The sequence below is a fragment of the Arvicanthis niloticus genome, chromosome 3 (assembly GCF_011762505.2).
Source record: "Arvicanthis niloticus isolate mArvNil1 chromosome 3, mArvNil1.pat.X, whole genome shotgun sequence".
NCBI lineage: Eukaryota > Metazoa > Chordata > Mammalia > Rodentia > Muridae > Arvicanthis > Arvicanthis niloticus.
This window is the reverse complement of record NC_047660.1, coordinates 62,588,952-62,609,232: the sequence shown is the minus strand read 5'-3', so window position 1 is coordinate 62,609,232 and position 20,281 is coordinate 62,588,952. Positions and strand designations below refer to the sequence as shown.

General features: G+C 38.7%; 1 protein-coding gene across 1 annotated transcript in view; it reads left to right on the top strand.

Moving 5' to 3' along the window:
* Positions 1–20,281, top strand: part of Rnf17 (ring finger protein 17) — a 123,627-nt gene that overhangs the window by 80,474 nt on the left and 22,872 nt on the right. The window contains exons 25-27 of the mRNA XM_034498835.2: positions 2,550–2,665; positions 6,932–7,218; positions 18,801–18,964. Coding sequence (XP_034354726.1) covers positions 2,550–2,665; positions 6,932–7,218; positions 18,801–18,964 — 567 coding nt within the window. The remainder of the gene's footprint in view (positions 1–2,549; positions 2,666–6,931; positions 7,219–18,800; positions 18,965–20,281) is intronic.

The following is a 20,281-nucleotide window of genomic DNA, read 5'->3' as shown; positions in this document are numbered from 1 at the left end:
CATCAGCTCCTGCCTCCATGTTCCTACCCTGCTTGAGTTCCTGTCCTGACTTCTTTGATGATGAACAGTGACATGAAAACATAAGCCAAAAGAACCTTTTCCTCCCCAAGCTGCTTTGGTTATAGTATTTCATCACAGCAATAACTGTAACTAAGATACATGGTAAAACAGTTACAACAGATTTGTATTTATTATTTTATTGAAGTTTTCATCTATTCTAAATTTATTTTCTTGTTAAGAAAATAACAGCAAAGTATTTGGAATATACTTCCAAACTGTGTCTGTCTTATGTCAAGGTATTATACCTGTATATGATACTTTGTGGTATGGTGGCATACAGAAATAATTCCATAACTCAGGAGGTAGGAGGGAGATCGGGGTTAAAAGCCTAGCAAGGCATGTTGTATACTATTTTAATCCCAGCAGTTAGAATGTAGAGAAATCTCTCAGAGCTGGAAGACAGCCTGACTTACACAGCAAGTTACAGAGCAGTCAGGACTACATAGTAAGACTCTGTCTTAGTTAAGGATGGAGGGATGGATGGATAGATAGATAGATAGATAGATAGATAGATAGATAGATAGAAAGAAAAAAGTAAATGGTGTGTGTGTGTGTGTGTGTGTGTGTGTGTGTGTGTGTGTGTCACATTTAAGAGACACAAACCAAACATGGGAACACAAACCAGGACTCATGTGTAGAGGTCAGAGTACAGCTTACAGTATTGGTCCTTTTACCTTTGTGGGTTCTGGGTATTGAACTCAGGTCAACAGGTTTGTCAGCAAAGAGCTTTACCTGTTCATCAAGCTTGCCCATTCAGAAAAGCTAGAATAAGTAAATGAGTATACAGATGTTCGACAGTATTCATATAGCTGAAGCAAAGTATTTCTAAAATCACATGCTTGAGTTGAAAATTTTTATGTTAAAATATAGCATATAAACTAAACTGTCTTACTAGTCTTTAGAAAACTAAGTTTCTCGTAAAGTCAAAAGGAACTGATAAAATGTGCATGTTTGTAGATGTGGATTTGGGAAGCATGTCTTCATAAGAAAGTGTTCTACTTTCCTGTTAGTTTTATTTCATTGAATTTCTTATGTAACTCACTTTCTTTTTATTGGATATTTCATTTATTTACAGTACAGATGTTAATCTCCTTTCTCCATTTCTGATCCCTAGAACCGCCTATCCTATACCCCCTTTTTTTTTATGCTTTTATACTATCTTGATTACATGCATGTACTAAGGTCAGTTCTAGGTTAACGGTCTAACAATACAATAGATGCAAATAGTCAAGGAACAAGCAAGACAATAATCACAAATAGTCAAAGAAAAGGCAAGGCATTAAACCCAATTATGTGAACACTCCCATGATCACTGTTTCTAAGGGCTTATCAAGATGACCAAAGTATCTGAGCCTACTTCCCTGTCCTAGCCCAAGGTCATTTTCATGTCTGAAGCCTACTTCCTTGTTCTAGTCTAATATTTAGAATCCTGTCTGAAATAACTTCTTTGTTCTGGCCTACGATTTAGACTCCTACCTGAAATTACTTCTTTGTTCTAGTCTAATGTCAGATTCCTGCTTGAAGCCTACTTTCTTGTCCTTGGCCAATGTCATATTCCTGCCAAGCAGCCCATTTCCTTGTCTTCGGCCCATGTCAGCTTCTTGCCAAGCAGCCCCGAAGGCTCTCCACCTCTCCCCCTTTTTCATTTCATTAACAAGACTGAGCCTGTGTTAGTTCGTTCTGACAAGAATGCCTTCCTTACCCATCATGGAATATGCATTATCAAAGGCAATGCATTTCTGTCTTAGGTTGGTAAGGCTCTGTGTAGAATCTTACCTGTCCTTGGCTTGCCAGCCTGTTAATTTAATAACTTTGTCTGGGGGTCCATTTTCAGGTTTAAGCCATGTACTTTGGCTGCTAACATGTTAATGTTGTTAAAGGTAAGCTTTAACATGATGAGAAGGAATAAAAGTATTCCCAGGACAAGAAGGGCTAGCCTGATCAAGCTATATATGCCATTCCTGAGGTTTGTCCAAAATGGAAATATTGTGTAACTCACTTTCTGTGTTACCCTTTTAATGTACACTTTCTTCACTTTCATAACTTCTCATGTGAAATAATGTTTTTTAGTAGCTTTTATGTGCTGTAGGGAAGTAAAGCACACACTGAAAACTCAGCAAAGTTGAAGGGAACAGAGAAGCATGCTAACTGCTAATGCTTCCTCTTACCTCAGTCGAGAAGGGGTAACTTTTTTTTTTTCAGTTTACTTGGTTGTGGGTTTTGGTGTCATGTAAGAGTTTTATAATGTGTCTTGTTCTTGGTCTCTTTCACCCTGGTGGTAAGATCTTCCTAATTCATCCCCAAAACAAACCTGAGAAGTGAAACGAATTAAAAAGATTACAGTATCAGTACTGACTCTCTTCCATGCTGTTTCCCTTCTATATTTAGATATCAAAATGTTATCTGGGTTTTTTCTTGCATAGAAAATGTAGGAGAAACTATTTTGGAAAATACTGCTTATAAGAGTTCACTTTTATCTCATATTTCAGGAAAACAACACAACGTGGCCATTACCTGTGAAAATTTTCTGCAGAGATGAAAAAGGAGAACGTGTTGATGTTTCTAAATATTTGATTAAAAAAGGTTTGGCTTTGAGAGAAAGAAGGTACAGACTTTCAAATAACTTACCAACATTGATTTCTGATGATGCTTCTTACTTGTTTCTGTGGGTATTTTTAAACCTGAGCTGCATTTTATTTGCTCTTAAAGATGATTTATAGTCTAACTCCTAAAGATCCACCTTAGAAATAGATTCCTTGATTTTTATTCATGTCAGTCAGCTCTTACATACTGAAAACTGGCTTATCAAACATACTGGTTTTCAAGGATGTGTGTGCTTCTCAAGAGAGAGCAATGTTATTGGGATCTTGATAGCTAGATTTATGAATGTATCCATCCCAGAAGGATGACTTATAGGATAAGATGGAAGAAAGGCAGAGGTGGGAGGAAACCAAAGGAGGGTGTATTCCCCTTCTTGTTCTTATAGATATTCTCCACATGGAACATGGCATCAGATTCATGATGGTGGAGACCCACAATTTTGGAAGATTATGTTGTGGAACCAAGAGAAGAGCTGTTGTCAATTGTCTCCCACAGCCATACTGGTTCCAGCTGGTTTGGGTAGATTTATCTTTGCTGTTTGAGTGGTTGTTGTTAAGGAGCTTTAGTTGTGGTGAAAGAACAGATATGGCCATTGTGGACATCGTAGTAGGAGAAGTAGAAGAAGGGAGGGAGTAGAGAAAGGGGGGGAGGGGTAGAGAGCCCTGAGAGTCTCTGCTTTTAACAACTTTCCCCATGGAACATGGGGAGCCTTGGACATAGCTCAAAGCCAGGCCTGAGGTGAGCATCAGTTGTTCGTCTAACATGAAAGAGATAAAGAAGAACATTTGTTTTGTGAACATTTTTAGCCTTTTGCTGATATGAAAAAAAACAGAAATGATTTTATAAGGAAAAAAGTAGAGGAGGAGATTCAAGCACTAGTCTTAGGATCAGAGGCTAGTGTCTGGGTTCACTCATCAGGAGGGCATCACCTATACAAGTCTGTGTGAAAGAACTGTCTGAATGAATTGAGTCAGTTGGTAAATAGAGAGTAGCCTCCAAATAGAAGATAAAACAGCTATTTAAGGAATAACCACAAGTATAGGTCCAGATGTCTGTGAAGAGTTTTAAAATTAATTTTAAATAGAATTTGTTGTTAAGGAATGAGGTAAATGAAAAATTAATGATAGAACTCTGAAAGACTTGTTTTATGATATTTAAGATAGGTTATATGGAAAAGGCGTTAGTGGGTAATGGATTTATTATAGATGACCTCAAAATTCATTTCTATTTTTGGTGATGGGAGGGGGGCGGCGGTGCTAGGGCTTTATAATAAGAGTCTTGCTATGTAGCCGTAGCTGGCCTGGAACTATATAGGTCAGGTTAGCCTTGAACTCACAAACATCAACCTGTCTGTACCTCCTGAGTGCTAGGATTAAAAGCTTATCCCACCAAAGTTAATTTATTTAATTTAATTTAATTTAATTTGTGGCATTTCTTTTACAAGTATATTAAACCACAAACAGAGAAAGGTAATAGCCTGACTACTTAAAAGGCTTAAAATAGCCCCCCAAAATAATTTTTTCTCTGAATCTGTAACATTCTAACTCTCCAAACTCCATGGTTGAAGTTTTAATACCATGTGCAGCTGGTTGAAGTTCCAACAGAGATGTAGCTTCCTTTTGGCACCTCAGCTTATAAGTTCTTTTGTTAGCCACATGACCTGCCTTTGTATGTGATGGTATGTTTCATGTCCCAGGTTCCTTGGAGCTTATTCCTAGGTCTGATGAGGATGAGACTGAGGTGTCAGAAAAATAGATATTCAGGAGAAAAAATTATTATCAAAGCCTCTAAGAAAAGAGCAAACCAATATTTATAGAATGAGTCTTTTGTATGATGCTCAGACACAAAATCCAAACAGTTGTAAATAAACCTTAGTCATTTTCCTGTGCAGGGCTCCTTGTCCAAGAAACAGGATGCCAAGGCTGCTTTTCCTAGAAGTTCTAGCAGATTAATATCCAAAAGCTTATTATAAAGCCCTGAATATCACGAGAAAGAGATTTCTATACACTTTTGGCTCCTTTGTCTTTTGTGTATGGCTCCATACATTCTGATTGGGGGTCTTAAACTATTAGGTCATGATGGCTTGAATGAGAAGGGAGAGGGAGGAAGGGGAGTAAGATAGCTCAGTCTGCACATTCACCGGGATACTGGCCAACCCTTGTGACCATTTCCTGTTTTTCTTTCTCTTAGGGCCTCCTCCTACTACCACATTCCCAAGTAGTCATCTTGATTCAACAGTCATTTAAGCCAGAGTTTGTCAATGTTACCATGGAAAAAAACAAAAAACAACTAATAATTAAATATGTATTAAATTTTTCCTATTGGTTTCTTGTGTGAGTCAGGGAAGCTAATGATTTTTAACTCCTTTATGTTTTTAGCAATATTTTAGGGGTGTTTTTAAATTTTATTTTATCATTTTGTGTGTATGAGTGTTTTGCCTGGCACCCACAGAGGCCAGAAGAGGGTATCCAGTCTTCTGGAATTGGAGTTACAGATAGTTGTGAGCCACCATGGGGTTCTGAGAACTGAACCCAGGTCCTCTTCAAGAGCAGCCAGTGCTCTTAATTGCTGAGCTGTCTCTTCAGCCCAAGATTGATTTAAAAACAAATGAAAAGGGGAGTTTAAATCTTGGACTGGAGAGATGGCTCAGTAGTTAAGAGTACAGGCTGCTCTTGAAGAGGACCTGGGTTCAGTTCACAGATGCCACATGGTATCTCACAGTCATTTCCAAATCTAATTGCAGAAGATTAGATGCAGCACACACAGCTTGTGTTCTAGGCTCCAACTGACTCCGTTCCATCACTGCCGCTTTTCATGGTAGTCATCCCATGGTACTGGCATCTCCAAAACTTCTGTGGTCTTCTGCTGCAGTAGGGCCACACTTTCACCAATAACCTCTCCTGAGCTGCCTTCTTGGTGTCAAGCCTCAACTTCTCTGTATAACCCCTTTGATCCTGAACCTTCAACTGTCCCTGAGGCTGAATCATCACCAATGACTTCTATGGCCTCTCTTAGTGCCAAGCCACAGCTGCTCTCCATGACCCCTTCATGTCGTCCAAACCGGTACCACCTGAGTGACTCTTACACTACCAAGTTCAGCTGCCGGTATAAGGTATAACTTTGACCACCTCTGGAACACAGCTTTGTTGAGCTTTTAGGAAAAACTTCCCAGATTTCACCTCAAGGTTGCTGGTCTCATTTTAATCACTGATAATTTCTCAGATCTAGCAGACCAGTATCAAGTATCCCAGCAAAGCAAAGATTTCACTAGTAGTTTTAATATCTTGTTAATCAGAACCACAGAATCTTAATTCAAACTAATAAGTGGCCCCAAAAGAGCCATTAAACTTCCCTCTGAAGCTTCACAAGCCAGGCCTCAGTCTTCTGCATCACCCTCAACATGCTTATTTTCCAAGCTCCCATAGAAAGGCTCACCAAGTATTAAAGACTCAGTGACTTTTCTAGCAAAAAGTTAGTCTTTTCACATTCCTCCCTAAAACAACATGTTCATGTCTGTCACAGCAATATCCCACAATCCTGGTACTACCTTGTTTTAGTTAGGGTTTCTGTTGCTACAATGAAACACTATAACCAAAAAGCGAGTTGGGGAAGAAATGGTTTATTCATATTGTTTCACATCATTGTCCATCATGATGGAAGTCAGGACAGGAACTCAAGCAGGGCAGGGACCTGGGAGCAGGAGCTGATAGAGACCATTAGGGTGCTACTTACTGACTTGCTTTCCATGGCTTACTCAGTAAGCCATTTATAGAACCCAGGACCTCCTGCCCAGAGATAGCACCACCACAATGGTTTGGACCTTCCCACTTCAATAACTAATTAAGAAAATGCTCTACAGCTGAATATTATGGAGGCATTTTCTTAGTTGAGTTTCCATCCTCTCAGATGATTCTAGCTTGTGTCAAGATGATAGAAAACTATCCAGCATATTGTCAGAGATAAAGAAGCAGGTTGTTTATAGTTTATAGTTTCTTCTAGAGAGGTAGATACCAGAGCTGACATGGGAAGCATGGCCTGTACTCCAGAGAATGATGTAAAAGTTGTGTGCTGCCATCTTGATCCACCAAGCCATTTTCCTCTTTTCCTTTCTCCCTGCTACTGTCTAGCATGGCAGACTCAAGTACATTCTGGACTAGAACAAATGTTTTAGTTAAATATTAACACATATTTGAATGATTTTTTTCATACTGTTTTCTATACAATTTTATCTTTGCTCCCATTTAGATATATTCTTTTTTGGGTGTTACAGAGTTAGTAAATCAAGTAACAGCCAATCACCTGAGAAGTCTCTGGAAATACCCCTGGAGCAAGAAGATTCAGTAGTTACTAAGTGCTTTAACATTAACTTTGATACTAACAACAAAATTGCTGAGAAAGTCAATGAACACAAAGTACCTGATTCTAAGGAAAAAAAATCAGAAAGCAGAACCACTGGATGCTATAAACCACCAGCTATTCCTACCACCAGTTCATTTGAGGCAATAGTGAGCTGCATTGGTGACGATGGAACTATATTCGTAGTGCCTAAATTATCAGGTAAGGCCTATTCTATTATTAAGCTTTCTTTGGTGACTCTGGGCCTAGCAGCTCAAGTTTCCTATGGTAGACACACCAGGAAATCTTGGCAGGATTATTCATTTTCAGGGACTCATTAGGGGGACTAGATGATTTCACCCAGAACATGCAGAATGCTTTTAATAACCCTAGATAAGCTATTTAAGGGCTTTTTTTAGTTATTTTAAATGATGAATTATTTCAACATACTGTTATCAGAGCTCCCCAGCCAGAGGCTTGTCTATGGGGCCAATGATTTCTATATTATAGAGAAATCAGAGCCTGAAGAGATGGCTAAGCGGTTAAGAGTACATACTTCTCTTTCAGAAGCCCCAAGTTCAGACCCCAGCACCCAACATGGATGGCTCAAAACCTGTAACTACGGCTCCAGAATTTTCAACATTGTTTTCTGACTTTCTTGGGTATCTGCATTCAATGCACATAGACCTACATAGATATGCTTGCATACATATAATTAAAAATAAAATAAATTTTTAAAAAGGAGTGAAGGAACAAGCTAGAAAATGACTGAGTGGTTAAGGACAAGCAATTTTATATGATAGTCAGCAGGTGGGGATCTTATTTGAGGCAGACTGTTCCAGGACTAGATGAACTTCGCCCTATCAGTTGACTGTCAGGTGCAGAGAAAGGAAGTGGCAGCTCCTGATGGACAGAAACAGGAATTACAAGGCTTCTGCAGAAGGCTGAGATTAGGTGTCTGTTTACTTGATAAGAATACTGTTTACCCAGTAAGAATCTTCCTGGATTGGGCCAGGGCCCTCATGTTAGGACATTGGATATTGCCATTTTGAGGCCTGCTTTGTAACCACAAGAGCTGAACTTAAAAGATGAACTTCAAAGAGCATATTAAGGGAAAGCTTCCACTCTACTGTCACAGTGGATGCAGGAGTGTGTCTCTCTCTCTGTGTGTGTGTGTGTGTGTGTGTGTGTGTGTGTGTGTGTGTGAGAGAGAGAGAGAGAGAGAGAGAGAGAGAGAGAGAGAAAGAGGGAGAGAAAGAGGGAGGGAGGGAGGTATGTTTATGCATGAACGTACAAACGTGTCAGCTCCCCTGAAGCTGAAGTCACATGTTTGCAGGACCTCTGGCTTGTTACATAGGTGCTGAACTATGAACTCTGATCCTCATGATTGCTCAGCAAACATTGTTAACCACTGAGCCATCTCTCTAGCCACTTACATAGCCTTTTAGAACCTCTTTTAGAAGAGCATCCTTATCAAAATCCATGTAGTCAATACAAAATTTTACAACAACTTATATCATAAAATTTAACAAATGTTGCCTTATATTAAGAGAAAAATTATGTTTTCAATAAACTACTGTTTTAAATGCTCATTTTCTAACACTCTTGACAATCAGACATCATATAGTCAAAACGTTTCAATGTTTTATGTATGAGGGCATCTTTATGCCACAGTATACATATGAAGGGCAAAGGACAGTGTTGAGGGGTGGGTTTTCTCTTTACTGTGGGACCTGGGGATCAAACTCAGGTTGTCAGGTTTGCATAGCAAATACTTTTACCCACTTAGCCATTTTTCTTGCAATCATTCATTTTAAGAAAAAAAATCACTTTTTAAAAAATATTATCTTACTGTATTTATGTGTATGTGTCTGCCATATGTGCTCTGGAACCAGAGGAAGAGTATGTTGGAGCCCATGAAGTCTGAGACACCAGTCCTTATAAGCCACCAATGTGAGTGCTAGATCCTTTGGAAGAGCAGCGAGCACTCTTAACCACTGAGCCAAACTTCAAGCCCCCATTTCAATAAGATTTTAAGAAATTAAGAACACCTAAATTTTTACAGTAAGGCAGTAAAGATTGATCGGGCCTTTGGATAGATAATTAAATTCAAAATATATTTATATCAGAATAAAAGAAATTCAGATCACCTGCTTTTATTCTAAACCTCCTATTTAGTTATTTTTAATTATATATATGTGTTGGGAGAGGTATATACATGTGAGTTTGGATGCCAGTGGATACATACATATGGCATTAGATCTTTGGAGTTCATAGGTGTTTGCCAGCCACCCCATGTAGTATTCCTGTACAAGAATACTACATGATCTTAACCACTGAGTCATTTCCCAGACCCATAAACCTATTTCTTTAATTAATTCATTAATTAATTTTATGTTAATTGTGGTGGGGGTAGCTGTGAAAACTAGAGGAGGTTGGATATTGACATAGGAAGTTGTAACCCAGGCTCTAGACTTCTGAAAGGGCAATGAGCACTCTTAAACACTAAGCCATCTTTTTAAAACTTTTTCTGTAAATCAGTTTGGTTGGTTTTAATCTTCCCCTCACTCTTGAATTCCAGAATTAATGTTTCAAAGAATTGGATCTGAGAGTTAACAGTTGACCATCTATATTTCAGTTAAGCTTGATTGAGATAAAAATCTTGAATCACCAAGTTTATTTATTTTTTTATTTTTAATTTATTTTTATTGGATATTTTATTTACATTTTAGATGCCATCTCCTTTCCCCATTTTCCCTCCCTAGAAAACCCCTATCCCATGCCCCCTTCTCCTTTTTGCTTTTATGTAATTTTTTTAATGTTAACCAAAGGCTTTATAAGTTTGGTAATGCTCAATATCAATCAGAAGTGTAACCCAATACCCAACCTAGATATATCAACTATCTTTGACTGGCAGAGATATGTGAACATCTGCCTCCACGTCTGTCGCCCCTCTCTCTTTCTTTCTCTCATCATCTAGCTCCTCCTCTCTTTCTCCTCCTCTTCTTACTCCTCTTCCTCTCCTTGTTCCTCCTCTTCCTCTCCTTACTCCTTCCACCTTAGCTCCTCCTACATATCACCCTTCCTGTTAAAATAAAACTTTTCTCTCAAAATACAATTCAAGCATAACTATACCAATTTGTGTCAGTAAAGTGCAAGATAGACCTAATACCCAGTCCATCATTTTGTTGACTAACCAGAACCTCTGTCATCTCTCCTAACAAAAAGACTTAGTTCTGAACCTCGCTTTTTTTTCTTGGCTTTAGAATGAGTGTCAGCTGAAAACCATCCACTCAAATCTTTTCTCTCAAAGTAAATAGCCAGGATTGGCTATGAGACTATAAGTTTTCAACCCTGTCAGAAATCCAGAATGACTGAATTAACTGAAATTATGGGAAGCACAAAGCATAGCTTCTAAAACTTAGCCAATTTATAGAGACCGCTGAACACCTGGACAGTCCCTATACTACAGAACTTTGGAGCATCTGATCTTCAGCCTTCTGGCCCAGGATCATCTGACAGACCTAGTGATGCAGAATTATTAAGGGCTGATTACTCTGATTACTCTGTCTTGGCATATATAATCAGTCGACTATTCTGCAAGTGTGTCCTTTTCTGGACAGTAATTTGTCTGTAGATGGAAAGAGGCAATTCTTGCCTAGTGGCTGTCTCACCACAACTGGAGTAACTCCAAAGATGCTCAATTTCTTTTTAAAATCCAAGACAGGAAGTTGTCAGGAGCACACAGGTCTCTAATCAAAATGAACATTAATACAGAAATGTTTGTAATGTCAATTCTGTGGATTTCTGATGTTTTGAAAACCAACTATCCATGTAAGGTAATCTGGACTGTTGTCTGTTAATTCCTCTCAGCTATTTCTAAAGAAAATATAAAAAACATCCTAACAATAAACTCCAAGCCATGAATTTGCTATATATGCCCTTAACTCACAGTCTAACCATCTCAAATAAGTTAAAAAAGTTAAAGAAGGACTGGGTCTAAGCCTTGTATTTCTAAATGTGTTATACAGGCGCAATGTCTATGATAGTAACAATATTCATCTCACTTTTATATTAATAAGAAGCTCTTACCAATGAAAACCTTAAATTTGAAATCAAAGTAAATTTTGTACCATTTAAGAAATTATAACTTCATCTTAATAACAATTATACATGTTTCTACCAGTAGGTTATGGCTATGCAATAAATTCTAGCTAATACTCCCTGTTCCACCAAAACCACTACTTTTCCCTAGAAAGACAGCCCAATATTAACCACCTCAGTCCCCAAGCCCAGGGAATAGGGGTGCCAACTCTTCATTAACTTCTTCAAGCTGATTATGGGTGTTGAGATATTAGAAGAGGGGTGGGGGGAAGAGTATATTGATAAGCCTCTGACACTGTGTCTTCACTGCATCCAGCTGGAATTCCAGCACATCAGAGGTTCAAGCAGGTCTGCTCAGCTTGCTTGATGAGTAGATACACCAAGGCTATGTATTCTGCAATATACAATTCTCAAAACAAATTTTAGTATCAAGATAATTGTTTGTTTGAATTCTGGAATCTAGTCTTCTGGCAGCTTGCCTCTGTCATGTCTAATCCATATAATTCTGGGAGATTCTATGAGGGTGTTTTCCCACCATCCTCCCATTTTTGCCTTCCTGCTCTCAAATTTCCCAACATTAGGGAATCCAAACGTTCAGACACCAAGACCCACCACTTCCACTGATGCCTAACCCCTTACCCTATCCCCTCTCCTCCAATTACTATGAGGGTGTGCTCCCAACATCCTATCATTCCCACCTCCCTGCTCTTGCAATTCCCCAGCAGTAGGGAATCCAAACTTTCAGGTACCAAGGCTGTCCACTTCCACTGATGCCTGGCAAGGCCACCCTCAACTACCTATACAGGTGGAATCATGAGTCCCTGCCTTTGTGTTCTCGGGCTGGAGATTTTAGAATGGCTACTCCAGCTTGTTTCTTAGGGCCATTTGCTTGAAAATTTGTTTTCCAGCCTTTTACTCTAAGGTAGAGTTTGTCTTTGCACTGAGGTTGGTTTCCTGTATGCAGCAAAATGCTGGGTCCTGTTTATGTATCCAGTCAATTAGCCTATGTCTTTTAATTGGGGAATTGAGTCCATTGATGTTAAGAGATATTAAGGAACAGTGATTGTTGCTTCCTGTTATTTTTGTTATTAGAGGTGAAATTATCTTTGTGTGGCTATCTTCTTTTGGATTTGTTAGAAGAGGATTACTTTCTTGCTCTCTCTAGGCTATAATTTCCCTCCTTGTATTGGAGCTTTCCTGCTATTATCCTTTGTAATGCTGGGTTTGTGGAAAGATACTGTATAAATTTGGTTTTGTCATGGAATATCTTGGTTTCCCTATCTATGGTAATTGAGAGTTTTGCTGGGTATAGTAGCCTGGGCTGGCATTTGTGTTCTCTTAGGGTCTGTATGACATCTGTCTAGCATCTTCTAGCTTTTATAGTATCTGGTGAGAAGTCTGGTGTAATTCTGAGAGGTCTGCCTTTATATGTTACTTGGCCTTTTTCCCTTACTGCATTTAATATTCTTTGTTTTGTGCACTTGGTATTTTGATTATTATGTGATGAGAGGTATTTCTTTTCTGGTCTAGTCTGTTTGGCCTTCTATAGGCTTCTTGTATGTTTATAGGCATCTCGTTCTTGAGATTAGAGACGTTTTATTCTATAATTTTGTTGAAGATATTTATTAGCTTTTTAAGTTGGGAATCTTCACTCTCATCTATACCTATTATCCTTAGGTTTGGTCTTCTCATTGTGTCCTGGATTTCCTGGATGTTTTGTGTTAAGAACTTTTTGCATGTTGCGTTTTCTTTGACAGTTGTGTCAATATTTTCTATGGTATCTTCTGCACCTGAGATTCTCTCTTCTATCTCTTGTATTATGTTGGTGATGCTTGTGTCTATGACTCCTGATTTCTTTCCTAGGTTTTCTATCTCCAGGGTAGTCTCCCTTTGTGATTTCTTGATTGTTTCTACTTCCATTTTTATGTCCGGGATGGTTTTGTTCAATTCCTTCACCTGTTTGGTTGTGTTCTCTTGTAATTCTTTAAGGGATTTTTGTGTTTCCACTTTAAGGGCTTCTACCTGTTTACCTGTGTTCTCAAATTCTTTGAGAGTGTTATTTATGTCCTTCTTAAAGTCCTCTATCATTATCATTAGAAGGGATTTTAAATCTGAGTCTTGCTTTCCTAGTAATACGGGTAATTCAGGACTTTCTTCTGTGGGAGAACTAGGTTCTAATGATGCCAAGTACCCTGGGTTGCTGATGCTTATGTTCTTGCGCTTGCCTTTTGCCATCTGTATCTCCTTAGTGCTACCTGCCCTGTCTCTGACTGGAGCTTGTCTTTCCTATTATCTTGGTTGTATCAGAACTGTGTGGGGTGGGTGTTACTACTGGGGTAAAAGTTGGGGCCCAAATCTGCTCAGTGCTCAGGCACAGACAGGATACTCCCCAGGTTAGAGCTCTGGGAACCTCACTTCCTCTGTGTTCTGTGTGATTGCGGGCAGAGCTGCCGACCAGGATCTGCTCAGTTCCTGGGCCCAGACAGGAAGGAACCAGTGCTCCGGGCCAGGATTGATGTCCTGGGTCCTTGTGGGTCCCAGTTACTCCCTGTTTGGGGCGGACGTTGCTGTCTGCTTACCTAAGATACTGTCCGGCTTAGAGCTCCTGGGAACCCTGCTTCCCCTGGGTTCTGTGTGATTGGGGACAGAGCTGCTGTCTGGGATCTGCTCAGTTCCTGGGCCCAGACCGGAAGGAACCACCAAGTTTATTTTAAAAGGAAGAAAAAAAACCAGGAAACTGTTCCAAGAAGTCCAGAAGTCATCCTTAAAATGTTCACACATTTTAAATTAGGCATACCAAGAATAATTTTAGTATGCAATGATTCTTTTAAATAAAAAAGAAGTTGAACATACATTCAGTAATTATGTTTAGGAATCTTAGAGGAAGACTAAGTTTTTAATTTCATTCTATTTTGAAGTGTAATTCCTATGAGATTGCTTCATCTCATGTGGCCAGACACCTCAAGACTCCAGTTAATACCCAAGTTACCTAGAATTACCTGGAGAGCCAAAGGGAGCATTTTTCTTTGTAGAGTCTAAGGGACTCTAATTAGGTAAATCTAATTGCTACAACATTAAATTTTCAGCCTTCATTAGGTCAGCTATCAGAGATCCACATTAAAACACAAAATAACATAAACACTTTACATTAATTTCAGAAGCATTCTGTGTGTGTGTGTGTGTGTGTGTGTGTGTTGGCTTTGTTTTGTTTTGTTTTGTTCAATACAGGATTTCACTGTGTAGCCTTGGCTGGCTTGGAACTTGTTATGTAGCCAAGGGTGGCCCCAAATTCACAGAGACCTAAATATTTTTTTTTATCTTCTAAGTGATGAGATTGAAGGCCTGTGTCACCTAAACACTCTAAAGGAATTAGTCAGCTAAACTCTCTTAGAGCCAACAAAATACCATAGGGTTAGTATTCCCCATGTTAACATAAATTTCAAATATGTTTGTTGTTGTTTGTTTTGTTTTTCAAGACAGAATTTCTCTGTGTAGCCCTGGCTGTGCTGAAACTCACTCTGTAGAGCAGTCTGGCGTTGAACTCACAGAGGTCCACCTTTCTTTGCCTCCTGAGTGCTGGGATTAAAGGTGTGCAACACCATACCTAGCTAGATCTCTCAAATTTTAAATCAAAATCAGATATAAGCAAGACAGGTGTCCCAAGAATCTTCATCTTGATTCCACAACACAGCAAAGGCTACACCAATGACTATTCAATCCTCTGACAGTGAAGATATTTTATACCAGCTTGTACTGCAAAGTGACCAAGAAAAAGCCAATTGATTAAGACATGGAGATAAAAATTAAGCCAAAGTCCAAAAGTACATGTTAAATTAGGCAGCACTGAAAGCAAAGTGAGCGCTCTGCCAAAGTCTGACTTCTGCTATTACAGAAGCAGCCATTCAGCACACAGCTTGCGGCATGGAAGGGTGTTCCGAAGCTTAGAGTCCCTGGGATTGCAAAGAGCACTGTCACTGTGACTGGAGCTTTAGAGTCCCTGGGATTGCAAAGAGCACTGTCACTGTGACTGGAGCTTTAGGCCAAGCTCGGATACTGTTGCAGGAGAAACTTGAATAATAGAGTTGATATTTTAAAAGATTTACTAATAAACTTGCATAGAAGACATTAAGTCACACAATGTAGAAATTAGCTAAGGGAATGTTGCCTCCAAAATACCCCCCAAAGTTAAGTAGTGTGCTAACCAGGCCTGTTAGAGACAGAGAGAATTTAGGGCAGCAGGATGTAAATGTTTATTCACTAGGACTGACCTGCAATTAGTCTTGATTCTCTGACCAAAGGTGACAGCCCTGACTACAACTAGTTATTAGACCCATTTCTCTATCAGAGAAGATGTCTCTAAATAGACAAGGAGAGTAGTGCAGGGTGACAACCTTCTTTAAGTCTTGGCCTGCCATAAAGTCTCTGGTTTCCTTCTTAAGGAAAGCATAATTTTCCAAGTGGGCAAGGTAACAGCTATTTGAAAAGGGATGGCACTGGTGTATTTAAAAATAATTTTGCAATAGTATCTTTGCAAGGTAAATCCTCTAACCTGACTAAATGGCAAGATTTACAGTCTCCTGTTTCTGTTTAAATTATTCAAAGTATGCCTAGGACCTAAACCTGAAAGACATTTAAGGATGATACCATATGTGGAATGATAAGTCCAAGGTGTACATAAGTTAATAAAATCTTTTTATTCATGGCCAGCTCCCCTTTGGGCATTAGCCAGAGCCAGATGTTACAGTATCTCATTTTCCAGAGTTTGAAGTAAATTCTCACCCATAAAAACATGGGTGCATTATTTCTACTACAGTACCAGTCCTAAAGAGTCAAGGTAGGACTGGACAGTGAGCTTGCTGTTGAGAGTGTTTGCTTAACTTGCAAAAGCCTTGAGTTTGGATCCCCAGCACCCTGAAAAATCCTTTCTTCTCTGAGATTAAAAACATGTTCTACTGTATGATTTTATAGAAGACATGTAAAATTCTGCTTTTTTGTTGTTGTTTTATTTATTTATTTTTGCCTGTTTTTATATGTCATTAGGGCAAGCAGGGGCCTCTTTCTTTTCCTTTTTTTCTTTTTAATGTTTTGAGACAGCATTGCACTATGTGGCCCAGGCTGGCTTGCTGGCTTGCTGGCTTGCTGGCTTGCTGGCTTGCTGGCTTGCTGGCTTGCTGGCTTGCTTTTTTTTTTTTTTTTTTTTTTTTTTTTTTTTTTTTTTTTTTTGTCTCCTGCGACTGCTTCTCACTGGTACGACTATAAGAATGTATTACTCAACCAGGCCTTGTAATTTTATTTGTCACTTAAGTCTTACAGAACTTTATAACTGAGTTTTAGAAAGCTGTAAAGAAGCCATTTGACTTCACTTTTGTAAAGGTTTAGTAATTTTGACTTAGTTCATTTGCCTGGTGTGCTTTACTTTCCCCACTGCTAGGTAAAGCTGCCTTTAGCAAAAATCCTAGTTCCACTCTCAACAGTATAGTTGCCTGTACAAGACGTGCAGAGACCCAGCAGTGGGACACAGGCCTGGATGGAGGAAATTCTCACAAGAGCCCACCCCAAGGCGGATAGCCATGTACACACGGAACTCTATAAACGAGGTCATGAGTTGAGGGCACAGACAGGAAAGAATGGATCCAAGAAGGAAGTGGAAAGAATAAAAGCATAAGACCCTCACATTTAAAACAATATCCATAGATGCATGGATTTTTCTAAACTTTGTTTATTCTCTCTATATATATATTCCCCTTAACCTTAATATAGCCTTTTCCCTCTTTAATATATATTGTGTAGTGTGCACATAAGTTACTTGTTCTATGTCCCATCTGTCAGTACAAAACACAGCTCTTGCTCCAATGCGTATGAAAAAAAATCAGTTATTCTGAGCAGTCTATGAGTGACCGTGGCTCAGGAACATGGATTCAAGTCTCCCTGAATGATATGTTCCAGTGTGGAAGTGGTTACATTTTTTTTAAATAATCACAGAAGAAAAAAAAAAAAAAACAGTTGTAAATCAGTGCATTTTGATGCCCTCTATGAAAAAAGAAAATGAAAGTTTGAATTTGTTAAAATAAGATAAAATCACAGTAAATACCTGATTGAGGGACCATTGAGAAAATTTGGAACCTTCTTAAGGCTCCCCTGATTTTTATGAAATGTGTGCTTTCTGAAATGATGTAACTCTACCTTTCACGGGCTTAGGCTCCCTGAGGGGACACCCGATGATAAGGGTTTAGTAGCTATCAGTAGACTGGCATTCTCCTCCCATTTGTTAGGCACCTGAATGCAGGTTTTTTAGTTTGATAAACAGAAAACTTGTGAATACTTCAGACCTAGAATAACAACAGCCAGTCTAGAAGCTTTATTTCACATGTTTAATAATTATTAAAACTGTTTGGCTGTCATGAACTGGTATCCCATCCAGTTCTTTTGGGTACAGATAATGTGGATAGATGTTCTCATGTCCAATTTACAGAGAACAAACTCAGGTTTATACACCCACCTAAGACAGTGAAACTAAAGAAGGAAGACTGAAGTAATCACCAACTCCAGAGCTGGCCTTCATTAGAATCAGTTATGGGAGCATATAGATACTGTGGAAATAATGGAGCAATTTGTATTTTTTTTTAAAAAAGTAGATTTGGGGCTGAGGAGATAGTTCAGTCAGGAAAGTGCTTGCCAGATAGCATATGAGCCTCTGTTCCATCTCCAGAACCCACTTAAAAAGCCAAATGTGAGGTTGAGCTTGCTGAACAAAGATGAGGTCCTGGCCTCAGATCTCTGGACTCAAATAAAACCTGAGTGTAGAAGCACATGTCTTTAACCCGAAAAGCTGAGAGCACAGATAGGAATTCACTAGCCAGCCCCATCTAGTTATAAAACAATGAATTCTGGGTTCAGTAAAAGACCCTGTCTCCAAAAATGAGGTGAAAAAGCAATTGAGGGATCTGGACATCAATGTTATGTTCCACAAGCGCTCACATGGGCAAGCATTCTGCATTCAACATCTGCACTCAGCATGCATGCACTCTCTGACACACACACACACACACACACACTATTAGAAAATACATTTATTTTAGAAAGTGGGCATGGTGACACGAGGAAACGGTGATAAGTGGATCTTTGGGGCTTGCCAGCCTGGTCTACAGGGTGAGTTCCAAGACAGCCAGAACTACACAGAGAAACCCTGTCTCGAAAAACAAAACAAAAAGAAAAAAAAGGTAGACCAGTGTCGAGAAATGACATTTGTGGTTGTCTTCTAGTTTTCACATGCACCTTCACACATGTGTACACACCAAGAAAAGTTCAAATTTTAACTTATATTTTTAGTATTATTTCTACCTAAGCATAGACTTAAGTATAGCACAGGTCATGTATTATCTGTGCTGTAAAAGTGACACCTCAAACCCTTAGTTCTTTCATGTTAGGCTATCTGGTATATGTTAACTGACAAGAGTGCTTTATGATAATTGTATATTCACAATAGCAAAGATAAAGTATTCAAATGCTGTTAGTTTTTTTAAATGGGTTTTTAAAAACATGCAATAAGCGCTGCCCGAATTACATGTTTGTAAGAATTCTGTTGGAAGCTTGATCTTAATTCTTTGTATTACCTAAGTTAGGAAGAAATTAGATTGTTGCTAAAATGTAAATAATAATATATTTTCCTAAATGTATTATATTTTCAATAAATTCTACAGAGCTTGAGCTCATAAAAATGATGGATGAAATTCAAAGTAATTTAAAGTGCCTTGGTCTTTTGGAGCCATATTTCTGGAAAAAGGGAGAACCTTGTGCAGTGAGAGGATCTGATACTTTGTGGTACCGCGGCAAAGTCATGGAGGTTGTGGGAGGCACCATCCGGGTGAGTCTGACTAGTCACTAGAGGAGTGCATGGGCAGAAATTAGATTAAAACACCTTTTTGTGAACTTAAAAAGATAAATACATTACATTGTTGTTTGTAACAAGAATTTTTCTTTTTATTTTCTTTTGTTGCTCTTGCTATTTTTGTTCTGCTTAGGTTTTGGTTTTGAGACATGGTTTCACTATGTAGACCGTCCATGCTATTTGGGACCCTCCCACCTGAGCCTCCCAAGTGCCAGGATTACAGACCTGCAGCACTATACCAGCCTTAGTTTTCAAGTAGATTAGAAAGTGAGTCATGAGGAAATCACTGCAGTTGGGATGTGACCACTCGTGCCTAAACGACATACCATTTAGTTGTAACTGGTCGCCCTATGTGCACACGTTATTAAGTAAAACAACTTAATGTATTAGCTCCTTGGCAAATTTGTTTAAGATCCATCTTTCCGAGTTATGAGTTAGTTTACCTTACAGAACAGTGAGATAGTACCTACATTTCTTTCAGACTCTTTAAAAATAGCTTCATGTATAAAAAAATGAAACTATAAAACATAAGTATAAATAGATCAAGTTATTAAGTTAGTGATGAAATATTAAAGAAAAACATTTTTCATTTTTACTTGAACAGAAATTTACGTTGTTTGATGATAGTACCTAATAATTATTACATAGTTCAAGTTTCAGCTTCTTTTACATGTATAGATTTTGTAGAATTACTACACTTTTCCAGTGAAACATCACTCCAAGAAGTCTCATTCAGGTCCCAGATCAAAGTTACTCTAGGAACAATTTAAACAGAATCAGGAGAATGAAAGTCTGGTCACTTGAGCAAATACAAGATTTACACAGCAAGGATAGTGTCAGAATTACTTCTAAGTATATACACCAGTGTGTTCTTTTCTAATAGTTGCTATCTAGGGTCATCTTGCCTACAGGCAGAATTATGCTTTTCCTAATATAGCACAGGGGACTTAGTGGTAGAGCAGGACTTGGTGTTGATTCTGACCCTGTGCTGACCTTTTGAGCTGGCCTGCATAGGCATGTTCTTTGATATTGGGGTGGGCCTAATGGCCAGTTACAAATCAGTTGTCTCTTTTTTAGGGAATGGAGCATAATTGGAGGTCAATGTTGGTAAACAAACATTAGCAGAAACAAACCCTAAACTTCAATTGTGGTACAGAATTTTTCTTGCCTAGAGTTTCTAACAAGCTTGGCTGGTGCACAACTTATCTTTCAGTCATTGGAGGCAGCACTCCTTTAGCTAAAATTCAGCTTTGTAAAACTTAATATTTTCTTCACAGTTTACTTTATAACATC